The 16,947-nt window shown below is 44.7% G+C and overlaps 1 protein-coding gene across 1 annotated transcript in view; it reads right to left on the reverse strand.

Annotated features, from left to right (window-relative positions):
- The window catches only part of LOC104470679 (SH3 and PX domain-containing protein 2A-like), a 189,087-nt gene that overhangs the window by 35,162 nt on the left and 136,978 nt on the right, over positions 1-16,947 (reverse strand). The window contains exon 7 of the mRNA XM_010085689.1: positions 2,809-2,940. Within this exon, the coding sequence (XP_010083991.1) occupies positions 2,809-2,940 (132 nt within the window). The remainder of the gene's footprint in view (positions 1-2,808; positions 2,941-16,947) is intronic.

Below are 16,947 nucleotides of genomic sequence, written 5' to 3' on the forward strand. Positions count from 1 at the left end.
CCCATCGTTTGGAAACAACTTTTGAGCCTCCCTGTCTAAAAAAAGTATAGTGCCATATGACCAGTAAAGCAAGGGTGTTTCTTCCCTACAAAGCCATGCAACAGAGCGAAGTTTAGGTTTCTCCCATGCTGGGGAAACAAAAAACCAAATATATATTTAAGTGTCCCCAGGCATCAACATGCAACCCTGTTCAAGCAATGCTTCTAAAATCAAGCAGTCATCCATACTATCCCATGTATATCCATACATATCTAGCTTCCCCAAAGTACAGTTAAAAAGCCCAAACCCAGACATATGATATGCCACATGCATGCATACACACAAGGAGATAAGATATTGGCCCAGCAGCACACCCACTGTACACTGCCCAGTCTGATGGGACTTCTCAGCCACACAGCTAATAAGCTATCTAGCCATGCTTCCTTCCTGTCAGTGAAGAAACTGTCCCTGCTGCAGGTGGCATCTGTAACTCATCACACCTTTGCCTGTCTGGATCAGAAGAACAAGCCTGATTCACACAATCACATCTACAGTTTCACAACACTTATCAAGCCAACATAACCATGCAGTCAGACAAATTACCACACTTGTGCATAGTCCAATAATCTTATTTTCTTTAAAAGTGTATCCCCATGTTCTTAGAACTCATAACCACATCTTCTAGGCATGCTTGCCTACACTAAACAGATACCCAATTCAAACAATAACTTAAAGAGTTGACACTTGAGAAGCTTCTGCTACTTTCATTACTTGCCATTTATAGGTTCAGCTTCAGCTGAAGAGACAAGAAGTCATAGTATTAAAGTCATTCCTGTGGTATCCCTAACCTAGGAGAGAGTGAGAGCGTATGTTTGGAGTCCCGTTCTTGGAACAACTAAAATCATTTCCCTGCCAGAAGAGTTTAGACAAGCATCCAAAACAAACGATGCTCCTTCCATCACCAATCTACGACTTCTTTTAATATTTAGATATATCAATTTTTTTTTTATATATATAAAAAGCACAAGATCATCGCATGGAGTTCAGGGATTCAGATTTCTTTCCTTGTTTATATGGACATCAAAAAATCTAGCTGCTAAGCATCAGAATATAGTCTTAATGACTGTAATCCAAGTTCAAGGATGTTTCCTTAGAAGAGTCATGTTCAAACCCTGACCCTCTCCGTTTATATCTCCACACATCATGTGGTTCAATACAACATGATGTGAACTATGCAAGGCAGAGAGGCCACATTACAAGAAAACACAAAGGAACTGTAATTTGGAATTCAGACACTTCTTGAGTTATTTAACAGACAAATTCCCTTGGCTCCATAAGTCATTATCCAAGACAGGGATATCATGGATATGAATATAAGTTGCCACAATAACCAGGCTTGTTCTGACAGCAGTAACACCCACTATTGACAGTGACAAGCCCTCAGGCTTGGACAGGAGGATGCTTGTCCAATAGCCCAGACATAGTTTAAGAAGTCATTTTTTCCCCCTTCACTCATAGCTATTGCTTTAAAGTGGGGCAGATGAGCATTTTGGCCTCTAATAGCTTTGCAAGTGACACAGTCAGGACCCAGGAGACCGGCATTTCTGTTCACACTAGCCAGTTCATCTCCACACACTATCCTTTTGGACACTACACTAAATCATTGGCCGACAACTGCCTGCATCACTTTGAGCCAAACAAGCATCACGCTTTCATACAGCAGAGAAATGACCACTCCATCAGAAGAAATTAAAAAATACAATACATGGTCATCATTGTGGATAAGCTGACTCAGAGGTCTGGAAGATGGATTTGAGTCTCAGATCAGGGTATCCTGCTTCCCCCAAGTTCTGGCATGCCAGCATGCTCCAGAGCCAGCCAGCCACCAGAGTCCTGCGTGTGAAGCCACCATGACATCGGCCTTTCCTTGAATGGCTCCAAATGCCAGCAGCTCCTCTGGATGAGGACACAAGTCACGAGTGGGCTGGAAACCAGTCCTGGACAACAACTTTGGATTAATACACAAGGAGCGCGGGAGGGGAGGAGGGGGAACCACTGAAGACAGGCAGTTATTCAAACCAGCTGCTAGCCCGCTCTAGCCACTCACATGTACACAGACTCATGTGTTTGTTCAGGCTGACTCAAAGCTACCAGACATCCAAGAGTTAAAGTACACAAAACATATCTCTACAAACACTTGCCAAAAATCTCATTTTCCAAGTGGAAGCTGGTTTTTCCAGGGATGGCAGGAGAAGGGACTTCATCTTGCTTTTACATGACAAGCTCTGCTCCTTGTCTCAAAATTCCCCAATTAACACTTCTGCAAGAAGTTCTGAAACTGTGCACGGCCACGTATTTATCTACGCACATTCCCTCCCCTCCCTACTGAGCTCTGGCCACAGGCTAAGCTGTCAAGCCAAGTTTCATCCCAAGCAATTTTTAAACACTCATCCTATAAATCCTCCGAAAGGGGAGTTAGTAATGGAAATGCTGACAGAGACTTGAAGAGACAGCAGGGCAACTATATCAGTCTATACCATACAGCAGCTTCATTAGCTGCAGATCCTTCTCTCCTTCACCTTCATTTTCCATTAGCATACTTTCGCTAATTAATGCACAAAACCTATGAAACATTCTTACAGTAGAAGGCAACATTTGGCCCCCAGCCCAAATCAACACTGAGAAACTTCAACATCCCCAGCCAGACATAGTAACTGTACCAGATGGAGCTAACGTACGGCTACGAGTAATGATGAGGAAACTGAAAGAAGAGGAACACATGCAAAAATCAGACCATTGGAAGAGGGAAAAGCAGCAAATCTGTCTTACCACTTTCGTTTTTCTCTATGACATCCACGACCTCTCCAGCCTGGAGGCTGATCTCAGAGTTCTCCTGCTTCTCATAGTTGGACACCACCACATATTGCTCCAGGATCATGGGTTCAGAGCTAGCATCAGCACCTGGGGAAGGGAAAAAGCAAGCCGTAAGCCAGCTTCCAGCCATGGCTCCTCGAGAGCGACCTCCGTCCATCTGATTCACGACAGGCCGACTTGTCACCAGAGCCAAGCGAATCAGCAAACAACCTTGGCTCGCAGCATATCCCCAAATGGCTGGCCATATAGAAACAGCCTCCTCTGGCCCACAACCCAGCAGCACAGAGGGACATTGGAGAGAAGAAGAAGAAAAAAGGGGAGGAAAAAAATACGAAATGGAGCCAAAACAGTGAATTAGTTGCAAAGTTTCATGATGGATTCTGAAAATAAACCTCTTCCCAACATGGTTTCCACAATCCTTGCTCCCATTCAGAGAGAAAAATCCTGGGCAGAAGCAGCATAAATCCGCAGCTGAGCCATCCCCCCAGTAAACCCAAAGAAAAAACAGCTCTCCCCTTGGCGGTTTAGCCCTTTCTCCACTCTAAAAAAGTTAGCTGAAAAAGTTCCGCTCTTTCTCCGCGCTAAAAGCTTGAGCTGAAAGTCAAGAGGGGGCTGTAGATGCCAATCATATTCGTCTGCACTGCAGCCCTTAAATAGAAACACATGAACAGGATTGAAAGAGAGGGAGGTGGGGTGGAGGCAGAGAGGGAGGGCGGGGAAGAGTGTTTACTTGAAACAGAAGAAGAAAAAAAAAGTTATAGCGCCAGATCCCTTCTCAAACACGGCCACCCCCCGCCTGCCCCCCGCCAGCTCCGCAGTTCCGCATTCCCCACGGCAGAGCAGCCCCGAGCGGGACAGGGGCACCACGCGTTCCAGCTTCCCCCTCTGCATCACCCTTCAGTGCCTTTTTTGAGCCCTTGGAGCCAACCTCTCCAGTTGTTCAGTTTCTCTTCGTACTGAGGGCTTTCGACTGTCAGAGCCATTTATGAATGAGTGTAGGCTCTCACACAAATAGGGAGGCAGCACAACTGTCCTCCCTTCCCCCACACTGCTGGAGTTGATTCTTTCATTAATTACTTATTTCTGAGTTGGGGTTTTTTGGGGTTTTTTTTGTATTTCTGACTTTTCCACCCGCAAACCAAAATTGTGCATTTTGGGGTGGAGCTGCGAGGCAGGCACACTGCTGTGCCAGATGCGGAGGGGGACCTCCTCATCCTGCCACTCACTGTATGAGCCACATCTCAGCTCTCCGGTGCAACATAAACAGCACAGCCACAGCCTCTGCACCCTCAAGCCCAAGCACAGACCAACTGTGCTCTGCCTGGGAACTGCCTCAAACAGTCAGGAAAACCTTCAGCACATCCGTGTTTCTTAATTTGTCTTCATTTATACAGTCTCCAAAGTGTCAGACTAGAGCAAAAAGCATCTACAATTTCTAAGAGACACCAGACACATGCCCTAATGCAAAATTATTTTACAGGTTTCCAGAATTACAGCAACGTGTACTAGGCCAGAGGGGTTTGGGCCAACAGCATTATTATATATTTTACATAGTAAGAGGCAGTTCCTGTCTCTCTAGATTAAGACGCAGATGGAAAGGGGAGACAGCAGATGTATGACTTTCTGCAAGTCCCATTTCACGTGATGGGGGCAGAGCCAGGAGCAGGCTCCAGATCTCCTGAATCTCTGATGACAAATTGGCTACGAGAGACGGGAAGGAAGCAGCATGGTCTGAAACTGTCCACTGGACAAGTCAGGGGACTGACAGCCAAGCACACGATGCTCAGTGCTGTATTTCCAAATGCAGCATGTTCATATGCATTTGGGCTGAAGATGCAAAGTGATTCTACAGACAAATAATTAGCATCCCTGCCAAAAGAGAGGTAAAGAGTGCATCAGCCATTAAAACAGCATCCTGTGAAATGAAAATCCTAGAACAAAAAGCAATTAATTCAACCATTTCCTGAAAGGAAACGCTATCACAATGCCTCCCTTTGGACCAGATTTAAGAAATCCAGAAAATTAGAAGACTTCCTTGCTCCCTAAGCGTGCCTCTTACTCTCCTCAGGTTACGTTGGTTAATTTGCTTTAAAGAGGAGTCATCTCCTCTAGAAGCTTGTGTTTAAGAGATTTAGCTTTTCTACAGACAATTGAGCCAATAGCAGGAAAAGGGGGAGAAGACAGTGAACTGAAAATCCTGAAATTTATAATAAAAATTTTCACCACAGTTGTTCATTCCAAATAAGCATCATGTTTCTGGTCACAATGAATCAACTTGACTTGTGTATTCTGGTTTAAACCAGTGCTAATTGGGTTACTTTAGAGTGTGATGAGGTACTTCTCCCTCCGTTTCACACAGCTTCCTACACAGCCTCTTCTCCAGTCTGGAACAGGGCAGCATTATCATCTTCCTTCAACCTACTTATGCAAGTAACATACAACCTGTGCTTCATTTTAGTCTTCTTAAGATAAATACCAGTTCTCTAACCAGAAACAAAAGCCATCATAGCAGTATGTTTCTGCATGTGCATGAGCAGAAATTCAGTGTGTGGAAAGGCAAAAGGAGGGACCAAACAGTGGCAAAAGGAACAAGGGACACGCAGGAAGGTACTTGCTAAATATAGACACTCCACATGTCTTTCTTTCCTCTAATCACCTCGACAGTTTTCACGGAAGTAGAGTAAGGATAAAAAACCCTAAAACCACAGCATTATCTTGGTGGCAGGAGTGGTGCTCATGTGATGGACATGTCCCTGCGGGGAACAAAGAGAGGACCAGGCTGGAACGCAGGGTGGCAAACATCCTGCTGTCAGCCGCCAAGGCTGAGCCAGGGACCATGTGCCAGGGGAGCACCCTTGCCAGGAAACCTGGAGAAGCAGCACTTCAAATCCACCTCCACAAGTCCAGCTCTAAAAAAAATGTGGGTTTACAATAGTCCAACAAGATAGGTTATATCTGCACTCACATATCCAAAACCCAGCAGGCCTTTACGATGCCATTCACTGCCCTGCCTCAGATAAGGTTCTCTCTGCAGGAGGATTTGTCACTACCATGGCTGGTGCAACATATACAATTAAGAGACTGTTTTAATAGAAGCTTATGTAAGTGCTACAGAGTTCCTATTAAGACAAAAAAAAAATAGGGTGATAAATTCTTTGGTCTAGGAAGTAACCAAGGTCAAACAAACTTGTTCATTTACAGCTACAACAGATCATACCCTTGGAGGGGTGGGGTCCCTGTGGCTCCCAGAGCGATGCTCACCCAGGATTAGACACTGCATAGCAGGGAAGACTTCAGTAACAGTAAAGGAGGAAAGAAAGGAGGAAGGAGAGGAGGGAAGACAGAGAAACAGCTCCTGCCAGTAATCAAAAGCCTTAAACATTTTCTGGGTAGCCTGGTTTAGGTTTTGTGACTATATCCCCTTCAGGCACAGTCAGCAGGGTAAAAAACTTTAACCCTCCTCAGCCTTCCATCCCCCACAGGCATCTTTAGATGAATGAATTACTCCTCAACAACACTCAAGATGCCCACAACATTGCTGGTATGTTAAGTCAGACTGCAGGTTTTCCCCAAGAAGATAATCCAAAAGAACAAAACAGGCAACACCACTGAGAGCACAGCACCAATTACACCCGCTGCCGTGGGCACTTCCGCATCCCTGCCAATTAGTTCAGGTCTAATTTGTAACACAGGACAGAGCATTGCGTTGAAGAGTAACAGCCTGCTCAGCATGAAGCACACCAGGGAAGAGGGATGCAGAGCGGCATGAGTTCCCCAGCAAGCTCACATGCACACTGCAATGCCCCCCTGACATTACAGCCCCACTCTTTTAAAAGCCTCTTCAGCCAAGGCAGGAGAAACAGAACAGAGGGTAGGATAAGGATGATGTACCAGGTAAAGTTCCCCCCCGCCTCTCCCCTAAAAAAAAGCAGTTTCCATCTAGCTCCAACTTGCAAGCCCTCCCCAGAGCAGAGCGCATGATAGATCACTGGCTGAAATAAGAGTTTGCTTGCCTCTCCGTTTATTTTTGCCTCGAGTCCGTTTCCTGGTTAAAGTCTTGAGGATACCCCTCCTCCTCTCCATAGGGCTCCACTTTACAATCCTCCCGCTCCTCACCTCAGTGATCCCCTTCCTGGGGCTGAGCAGAAAGGTCATCAGAGCTTGTCCGTGCCCCTCACAGATGGCACTATTAAGTGACACAGTTGCACCCTGTCCCCCTCACCAGGCAGCGAGGAGGGAGCATCATTCCTCCCGCAGTACTCTGAGACTAACAACTACTGTGAAAGCCTCCTAAATAAGAGCACAGAGCACCCGTTCCAAGCAACGTCTTCCTTCTCCTCCTCCTATGTTGCAACAGCTAAGACCTACGATGGTTTTGCAACAGCCAAAAATTCAAACCACCAACTGGACTCCAAAAATAAAATCATCTGGATATGGAAATCTGAGACTCCTGATCTTTGCCAGAGTACTCTGTTGTTATCAGGCTATAAACATGTCTGCTCTTTTAATCCATACAGCACACAGGCTTTTATATTGCCCTTTATGATTATCAATCAAGTGTTTACAGATTCAGACTAAATGAATTAGTACTGGGCTGGTCAGTGGAAGTTTTGCAGATGAAGCCAAAACCACAGAAACGGTCAGTGAGCGCCATAAGGATGATTCACAGCTGAACAACCAACTGGCAGGTAGTCCAGCCCTTCCGACCTGGGCACAACTGCTGAGGACACATGCAAGGTCTGCACACAGGCGTGTTTGGCAGAAAGCATCCCCAAGCGTCACGGCTTTCCATATGATACAGTCAGAGCTTCACGGTTTTCTGTGCAAAGGGAGGAGTAACTGTGGTAGCTTGGATCTAGAGCTGTGGTTTCTTGTTAAAGCCAATTCTTCAAGGGTCAGCCTTTATGTAACTCTGGAAAACTTTTGGGGAAGGAGGAAAAAAAAAAAAAAGAAAAAATACCCAGAATAGCAGTAAGCCTACTTAAAATCCTCAAATCAGTCTCTCTCGTCACAACAATCACATGCCCACCTCTAAACACAGGGAATTTCTTCCCCTAAAATTTCTACCTCTTTTCTTTCTTATCAGAAGGACCATGTCACTATGATAAATAAACATGTTAAAACTGCATGTTTTCTTTGAGCCTTCCACCAGTGATCTATCCCCAAGTATTTTAAGATAGAGAGCTCAGGTCTGCCTAAAAATTGGGTTAACTGTCTATTGCACAAGATAAAAACCAGACTGTACCACACAAAGCACATGAGACTACAGAAGAGCTCACTATCTCATAGGGGTCTCAGAAAAGCGGTTCCTAAAATAACCAGTTCCTAGAGTAAGCAGTGGGATGAGACTATGAAGCCTCCTACAAGTCTCCTTGGGGACAATATGGATTCAGATCAAAACCATGTCCCTAATTCTAGGATCTCTCTTCTTCTATTCAGTGGTGGTTTTTTGTTTTGGGTTGTTTGTTCTTTGTTTTTTTGTTCTTAATGTGCCCTACACAAACAATCAGGCCTTTGACTCATCCCCTGGATACTCCTGCACTCCAGCCTGTCACTCTTCAGCCCCCTTTCCACTAACCAAAATTCAGGCCATAATTTCACATCAATTATTCCCGGAGGTAAAAGGCCACTCACAGCTTGTGGCAATAGGAAAGGGGATTCATCTCCACCCCTTTTGCTAGACAGGAATCCCCCACAATCCTAGCAGTGTTTAACTTCAGTGGTCAACAACTCTTGGTGCAGCAGTCCCGAGCCACAAAGCTCTAGCAACAAAACCAGAAGTTCAGCACCACTCTAATCACTAAAGGAATTCAGTTCAAGTCCAGTCCAATCTCCAGATCTCAGCAATAGAACAGTACTGGCAAAAAAATCTCTTTGCCTCATTATAGGTGAAAATAAATATTTAAGTTATCAAAGGGGTTATTAATACACTGTCATTTCTGTAGTTCTCTCCCAAGCTTAAGCAGGTAGCTCTTTTACTAAGGACAAAGCAATTCCATTGCGTTTTCAGAAGAGTTTGAGAAGCAGGTGACACCCTGCCATTAGGCAGTGATAGGATTGAAAGCAGAAAGGGAAATCTGACCATTTAAATAGTTCAGAAGACTCAAAGCCAGAGAAGTTTGTCCTAAAACTCTGAAAGACTTTCAGTACATAGGGCAAAAACTTCCTTGCAGAGCAGCTGAAACTCTAGTCTTTCTTGTTATCTTTCTGGCTATACATGCAGAAATCCAGTATAGATGGTAGCTCCATGACCTGCACTAACTCCCTCCTGGTCCCCTGGGGTTGCTGCTACAGCTGCAGGGTACAAGTCACCAGTCAAGAAGGGAATATGGCCAGCCACCACGGCAGCAGAAAATTAACCGGACTCCTAGATTTACACCACAGAATAAGGGGTACATAGTATTTTCTAGTACTTCTAAGAACCAAGATCTGGATAAGCCTTCAAGAGTTTGGAACAAGTGGCACCTTTAAGGTAGACTGTGGCTTCTAGCACTGGAATGCATGTCTGACACACAGCTAAACTCAGCAGCAAAACACAGCCCCCAGGGGGACTGCATCAGGAAATGGGCCATGGTAAATGGTAAAAAAAGGTGCTCTCAAGCGAGTGCTCCAGTTCGGTTCTTCCTTCCTTACAGTCCTCAGCAGCATTTCCAACAAAATCCTGACAAATGGAGAAATTCAGTACTGACCTATGCCAAGGGGAGCTTGTTTCTCTCAGGATTTTTATTTTTTTATTTTTGATCTGCAAGGTTTTAAGACACAGCCAAGAAAAATCAGAGGCAGGAGGGTGAAAGGAAAAAAAAAACCCAAACTTGAGTCCGCTTTCCACTCCTTCTCGGAAAGTTGGCTCTCTGAACAGCAATTCCAACCAACTAGGTTACAGGTAGCAACAGTTAAGAAAACTTCAGTATTTTGCACACAAATCTGTTAAACTGCTTGGAGATTTTCACACAGCTGCTAGACAAAGTCTTCCACCAGGCTGAAGTCACCTACATACTCTGGCATTTGTGCTAGTCCTGCTCAGCAGTGCAGTGCACTGACATTGCTCCACATGGCACAAAGTAGACTAGCCCAGGAATTTAACAGCAGTTGGAGTGACCCAAACACTAGCCACAGCACCTCTCAGGATCCGGCTGTATGGCACCCATCTTTTTCCAAAGAAGGAAATTAAACCACTTGCAATCCTTTGTTAGAGTCTCCACTTTGTGGAACAGGTTCATGCCCTTGGTTGGAGCTTCATCAGCACCAAAGTGGCTTCTGTTCTAGTCTCCAACCCTCAGCCTAGGGCACAGGTATGTACAGTGTGGATAAAGATCAGGTTCAAATGCAGGTCTGCTCTCTTGGCCTGCCACATTACAATACCGTCCACAGCAGGTCTGGAACGAGGAGTAGCTGTGCTGGAAACTAAGGATTCATTTGGATGAGAAGTAAACTGAAAGGCCACATGAACTGGAATAGCATGGGGACCCAGGAACCTGCCAGATGTACTGGAAGACTTCTGAGTAGGACTTTATATCAACATTCACCTTCTCGAGCACCATGCAATGCAACTAGTCACTTATGATTGGCCTATCATCATGCACAGATTTTTGAAGCCAGATTAGCAACATGCATTTAGCTAAAAGCAATCAACAGAAGGAAAGAAATTTGTATCTATTAAAAATTTAACTTCCTTGCCCCTGAAGAAGGACGAAAGCCTTGGCATTCCATTTGTCATTTTACATACAGCAACATGAAACAGTCCCAACAGACGTAGAGTCAGAGAAACCCAACCTCACCCCCCAGCCAGGTAATCTGAGGGCTTTTTATCATTCTTTGCAAGCAACACCACCTCTTCTGTCTCCTCCTCAACACAATTCCCTCCTGCTCAGTCCCATTCTGTTTCTCTGTCTGAACTCCCCGGTGACCTATCAACCGCCAGGCTCCTGTGATGGAATACTTCAGATATTTCTGCACTTTTATGTCCAACTACCACTCTGAACTTAGACCTACTCTGCTAAGATTGGGCAGAACCCCCCCAGAGATATATGGAGCTTCTGTCAAGGATAGGATTTCCAAAATCACAGCAGTCTTGCTTACTAAAAACCTCAGACAAGCATGCACTCATCCATTGAAGATGGTGGGATTTTGTTCACATACTTTGAACAGGGCATGAACTTGAGTATTTACCAAATCAGGTATGGAAAGCAGCAGGAGTGTTTCCATCTTTCCTTGTCTGGAGACCTATGTGTGGCCTTAACCGCCTAGGTGACTAGGCCAGCATCCTGTACAGACACAGGGTCTACGGCTTGTGACAATTTTTCCCCAAGTTTGAAGGAAGGAAAGACCTCTGATGTTCCACGCTCAGTGACAAAATGTTTGCAGAATAAATCCACTGTTTACTCAGGAGAAGTCCTGATTGCTTATAGTATAAAGCTTGGGGTTTGCCTTGTACTGCACTACTTCTCCCCAGACCCTGACACCTCACCTAGAAGCTGTTTCCCTGCTCTCTCCTCCTCCCCGACTCCTTGGGACAAGGAGTCTGATGCTCCCACGAAAATTTTGCCTCTTCCTCTGTCCCATGTTTTCCATTTGAAAACTTTTCTACCTACCATGGAAAAGCAAAAGAGCATTTCAGAAGAACAACGAGCACACAGTCATGTTCCTCTTCTTTATCTCGACCCACAAGATTTGTCACTTTTGCTCCTTCTCTCCTTCATCCCACATGGGATAGTAAGAGGGCAACCGTGCAGGTAATTAGCTGGGGCCAGGGTCAACTCACCACAAGAAGGGAATTTGCTTTGGATTATGGCTTTGATTGGGCAAGGAAGATACAACACAACACACTATTATCCACTGGTAGCAGGAACATCAAGGTGAGGCAGCAGTGGGAAAAGCAAAGCTCTTCCTTATCAGAAATAACGCATCATGAAAAACCCAATATGCAAGCAGATGACAGAGCCTGGATATCCACTGTCAGAGACTCACATTCGAGACAACTTCAAAAGCACACAGTTTGAACCACAGAATGCATGCAGAACACCAAGACACAAGAATTTACCTGTAGCAACACTCTTTTTTGGAGTCTCAGACAAACTGGACATCCAAACTTGAAATCCAAGAAGAGGGCAGCCATGAAAAGAGAAAGCAATTAGAGACACAAGAAAACAGTCATATCAGAAAGTTTGAAAGTTAGTCAAGACAGATTTGAAACAAATGTTAATTTTTTCTTAGGAGTGGTCTTGGCATGATGGGGACTCGGCTAAAGGTCAAGTCATAAGAACTACTCAGTTAATTTTTGTGGTTTAGGAGACCTGCGGAACTTATGAAACCGATCAGTAGTGATCCGATTTTAAAATTGGAATAAGATATGCTCTGAGCTAATTCCCAATAGGACAGCACATGCATACCAAGAGACAGTTTGACTCATTAAGCCTCAGACCTGCAAAAGTATTTAGCTTTGCAGCTGTTAATGATCCCCAAAAGACCAACAGGCAACTCGCAGAGACTGAGCTTAGCAAACGCATGCAAGTTTCTACAAGCATTTTGCTCCCCTGGAATAGCATTATAAGGAAAATAACAATAGACAAATAATGCTCCATGGAAAAGAGCACATAGCTCCAATAAATGCACATCTAAAGTATAACTAAAAATACAATTTTTAGCCAATTAATGAGGCAGAAACCTGGTTAAAGAGAAAGCTAATAGAGTTGCTACCAACGAGGTCAAAAGATTTCCCTCCCCCTCCATGAAATGAGGTGTAAATACTTGGCTTGGGATTTTGGGAATAATCTTCAAATGGTAAGTGGGTTGGGTTTTTTTGTTCATTTGAATACACTGGAAGCATGTTTTCAAAGTTAGCAGGTTTGACCCATTTCAAAATAAGAACCAGCAAACATTCCCCTTCTGTGGGATGAGGGAGCAGGAGGGCAGCTGTTACTCTCACATTGCCCGGGAAAAGAGACTAGGAGAGGTATTTATATGATAGGCTAAGAATTTCCTAAATTCTGACAAACAATTCCAAAACACAATTTAAAAACTCATTTGCAATGTGGAACCTTGTTCTGGAACCATCAGTTTAACAGCAGAAGAGATGCTTGTCTATTTGACTTGTTATTGTCTTTTGACCTGCAGAATATAATTAAGACAGCCAAAAAAGTCAGTAATAGATTCCTAGTACGTATGTAACTGAGAAATTGCTAGCATGATACAAAGCATAAGAAACGGCTTTCAAACCTTCCCAATGGAAACCAGAGGTCCAAGAAACACATAGCTGCGTTTCCTCAGTGCTAAGGGAATGGAGAGGTTTTGAAATCCTTTCTTTAGGTCAGGCACACAATTTTCATTGCATTAGAGCAAAACTGGAATTCAGATGGATTCGGTGTTGTGCTTACTTTTCAGTAAGTTCTCAATAGTGGCAGTCTGGAGAAAAACCTGAAGTCTTCCAACCTTCTAACTCTCAAACCCGTGCACCGCACCGTCACAATACAGTACAAAATACACCATGGTAAATTACAATAATTTACTTTGGATTACCATTTAAGAAAAAAACAAAAAGGCTCTGCATTGTTAGAGTACAACAGGAAATCATCTGGCAGAGTAACTTGTGCTCTAGATTATGGAGGGAATATACAGCATGTTTCTATTATAGACTTGGGGCACGCACAGGAAAGGGTGTGAAGGAGTTGTTGTCAGCAACTTGTCTATTAGCTTTTGAAGAAACTTCCACTGCCTTCAGGAACAGGATTATGAACTTCAGTCAGCTGTCAGATCTTTTTCCAGACAGAAGAACCTGAATATGGCAGTGATAAATAAAGCAGAAGATGAACTGCAGGAACAACTGGGAAGATTTCAGTTTGCCCCAGTCCAAGCTGGCAGCAAAAAGCTGAAGCAGCCAACAACTAAAGACAGAATAAGCTGCACAACACAAGCTTAGGGCTAACCTGCATCTGTCTGCTGAGGAAGAGAGGGAGTTTAAACCTAGATCTACAGCAGCCATATCTACAAACACACTGTGTGAGATCTCAAGGAACCAAACTCACCATAAAAACCAATTCTGTTAGCTATTATCAATTTTTTTTTAAATTCTTTTAAAAGAAAGTATTTTTTCTCCTTGTTAAAACCATTGGTGTAAACCAGAATAAAAGGGCAATTTAAGTATTAACCAGCAAACAATCCCACAGGTCCCCAACACAGGGTCCCCAGCCCAAGGAGCTGCATAAAAGCAGCAGCTGCCCCAGCCTGACAGCAGCTCGATGTGGATGAGGTTGCTTCTGAAGCAGAAGACAGCTAGCATATTTCAGCTGCTCCTGCACATCTGCTTAGCATTAAACTTCCTTCTTGGGGATATTTTTTTTTTAATTCCAAGATGTTTAAGCTCTAATTGCTACCAGCTTCTAAGAGTTCCCCCTACAAATAATAAAAATATCAGACATTAGTGATGGATTCCACTTCACAAGAGAGCTCAAACGAAGAGCCGCGGAGGGAGCCAGGGTACGGGGAGGAGGTCAAAGGCCCCAGAAGCACGCTGTGCCCGAGCCAACAAAACACAAGCTTTGAACCGCCCCGGGTTTCCCCTTTAGGACAGAGTTTTACTGGAATTCTGCATGGGGCTTGAAGCTGGTTTCCAATGGGATCGGTAACGGTAAACGAACAAACCCTCGCTTCCTGCCTCTCATTTCCCTTGTCGCCACATGGCTGGCTGGTCTCAGATGACTTGGGAGGTGGTAGTGGGGGAATCTCAGCATTTGGAAGCGAAATTAAAGTTGCCTGCTCAAAGCAAGCCACTCCTAAGGCAACAGCATCCTGCTTCTGCTCCTAACACCAGCCCCCACAGCCCTTGCTGCCTGCTTCAGCTGGAGCCAGAACAAACCCCTCTGATTGGAATTATTTTTAAAAGCTCAAAAGAAACACAGGTCCATAAATTACAGCTACGCCACAGGGCTGAGGCAGTTGTGAAAAGCACAGAGCCTCCCGGTTGGAGCTGCACTGCACAGAAATAGCAGTGGAGCAGAGTGTCCCTGGAAGTGGCCACTGAACCCCACCCCATCCAAAGTGCCACCATGGTGGTGGGCAACCCCCAGATGGGTTAGCTGGGCTCCTCAGGTTGGGAAGGAAAGGAAGGAGTTGAGGTGGGAGGGCAAAGGTTTTACAGACATAATTAAGCTGGTTGCTATCGGGAACGGAACACATGAAAGGGACGATTTTAGATTTCACCAGAACCTTTTCTGCTGCCATTGAGACTGGTTCATTTGCTGCTTCTCCCACCACTGGCACGAGAACAGGCGCCAGACTGCTGGGGACCAACACTTTACACTTGCGATACTGCCCCACTCATCTCATTTTAGCAGCAAACTATTTGTCTTGTATGCAGTTAGAGCAGAGCGAATTTCAATGAAAAACTGCAAAAGCTAGAGCCTGTCTAGAGTTGAATGCACAAGCTCAATGCTACTGAAATCCAGGAGATGCCACATTCACAGTTCACATCAATGCTGCACATCCATCTGGGTCCTGGTCCAGCAGCTGCAGAGAAACTCCTCCTGCACAGGCATTTGAGCAATAGCTACTGATGCAGATTTCTTTTAAATTCTTTAAAATTTATTTTATTTTTAAAATGTTCAGTTCAATGCTGAGTATGGCCTCTGTTATTTAATACGGCTGCAAATGCCAGAAGGAACACCCTCCTAATGATTCACAGGTTGCATATCGCTGGGGCTATCAGGTACCTTTATAACAAACTTTTTTTTTAAAGCTAGTGTCTGTAAAGCTGTCTAGCCTGTTAAGCTATCTATGTCCCAACAATATTCCTGCAGTAATTATGGGGAATTGGATCATACTGGTCATGAGTCTCAGCATGGTTGTAGTTCTGGCCATGCAGCCCTTGACCCAAATTATTTCTGTGCATAGCTGAGAAGTTAGCATGGGCCAAAGACAAGTCCCAACAAGTGATCTGGATGTGGCTACCTTGCTTTGGAGGGTAACAAGAGTTCAATAATACAGGCATGACCTGTTCTATGGAGGCTGCCTTCCTTAAGAAATAACAGTCCTAGGTCCATTTAATTAATAAAACTCTTGTTCTCATGACGCCCTACCTTAAACATCACCTGGGAATACCGAAATCTCCCTGCAGCTGTTAAGGTACATCTTAAAATACTGAGAAAAGGGTTATAAGAACAAGCAGCCATGCTGAAGAGATGCTAACATCTGAGACTGCCCCTTACCAACAATGATCAATTCTGTAGATCATTAGTCCTCTCCAAGAGGAAGTACTACTGGCTCAGTTATTCAAGGACCACAGTGGTGAGTGCAGCTGAGCATTCTGCAGATTCATCTCCCAGACATACACCCTTCCTGTCTTCATTGGAAAGGTGAAAAGAGACTAAGCAGTACAATCTTAGAGTAAACTGAAACTATACTGGCTTCCTGGGAAGTCAGCAATCCCTGCTCCACTCCACTTCAGAAAACTTCACTGGTGGTCCAGTAACTGGCAGTGATTCCTCAGACTGGAGCTGGGGGAGGTAAATGTTCTCCTACTCACCACTGTTCAAATAAAGGCATTAAGAGAAAAATGGGGGTGTTGTCATCCCAACAGTGGTGTTTGATAAGTCAGCAAGAAGTGGGCTGACCAGGCTGTTCTTCGGAAGTGTCCATTTCTTAGAAGTGGCCTAGAGCCTTGTTCACTGTAATATTTGTCATATATGGCAGAACAGAAAACAGAAATTAGGCCTCTATTTCGATATAGATTTTGGAGGTCAAGCCTGGAGTTGGTATAAACATAGTGGCATGTTGTTGTCCTGGGCAGTCAGGTGGGACACCTTACTGCCCAGAGCAGGTAAGGAACCCCAGGGGACCAGGCTCAGTCTATTCAATCCCTCCTCTGGCTCTTCCAGAGCTTCTTGCTGGGATTTTGCCTCCACTCTTCCCCTCATCACTTCCTTTCTGCCCTCTTCACACAAGCTGAGGAACAAGCTCCTCCTCCTGATAAGGTGAGGCTGGCAATCCATACAATCGCGAGCGGGAAGCTCAACAAGGAACCCCAAAACTGTGGGGCTTGTTTCTGCTCCCATCTGCAGACAGAGCACGATGCTCAATGTTCCCCCATACCCTTAAGAGCCA

The sequence above is a fragment of the Pterocles gutturalis genome, unplaced genomic scaffold (genome assembly GCF_000699245.1).
Source record: "Pterocles gutturalis isolate BGI_N339 unplaced genomic scaffold, ASM69924v1 scaffold16975, whole genome shotgun sequence".
Lineage (NCBI taxonomy): Eukaryota > Metazoa > Chordata > Aves > Pterocliformes > Pteroclidae > Pterocles > Pterocles gutturalis.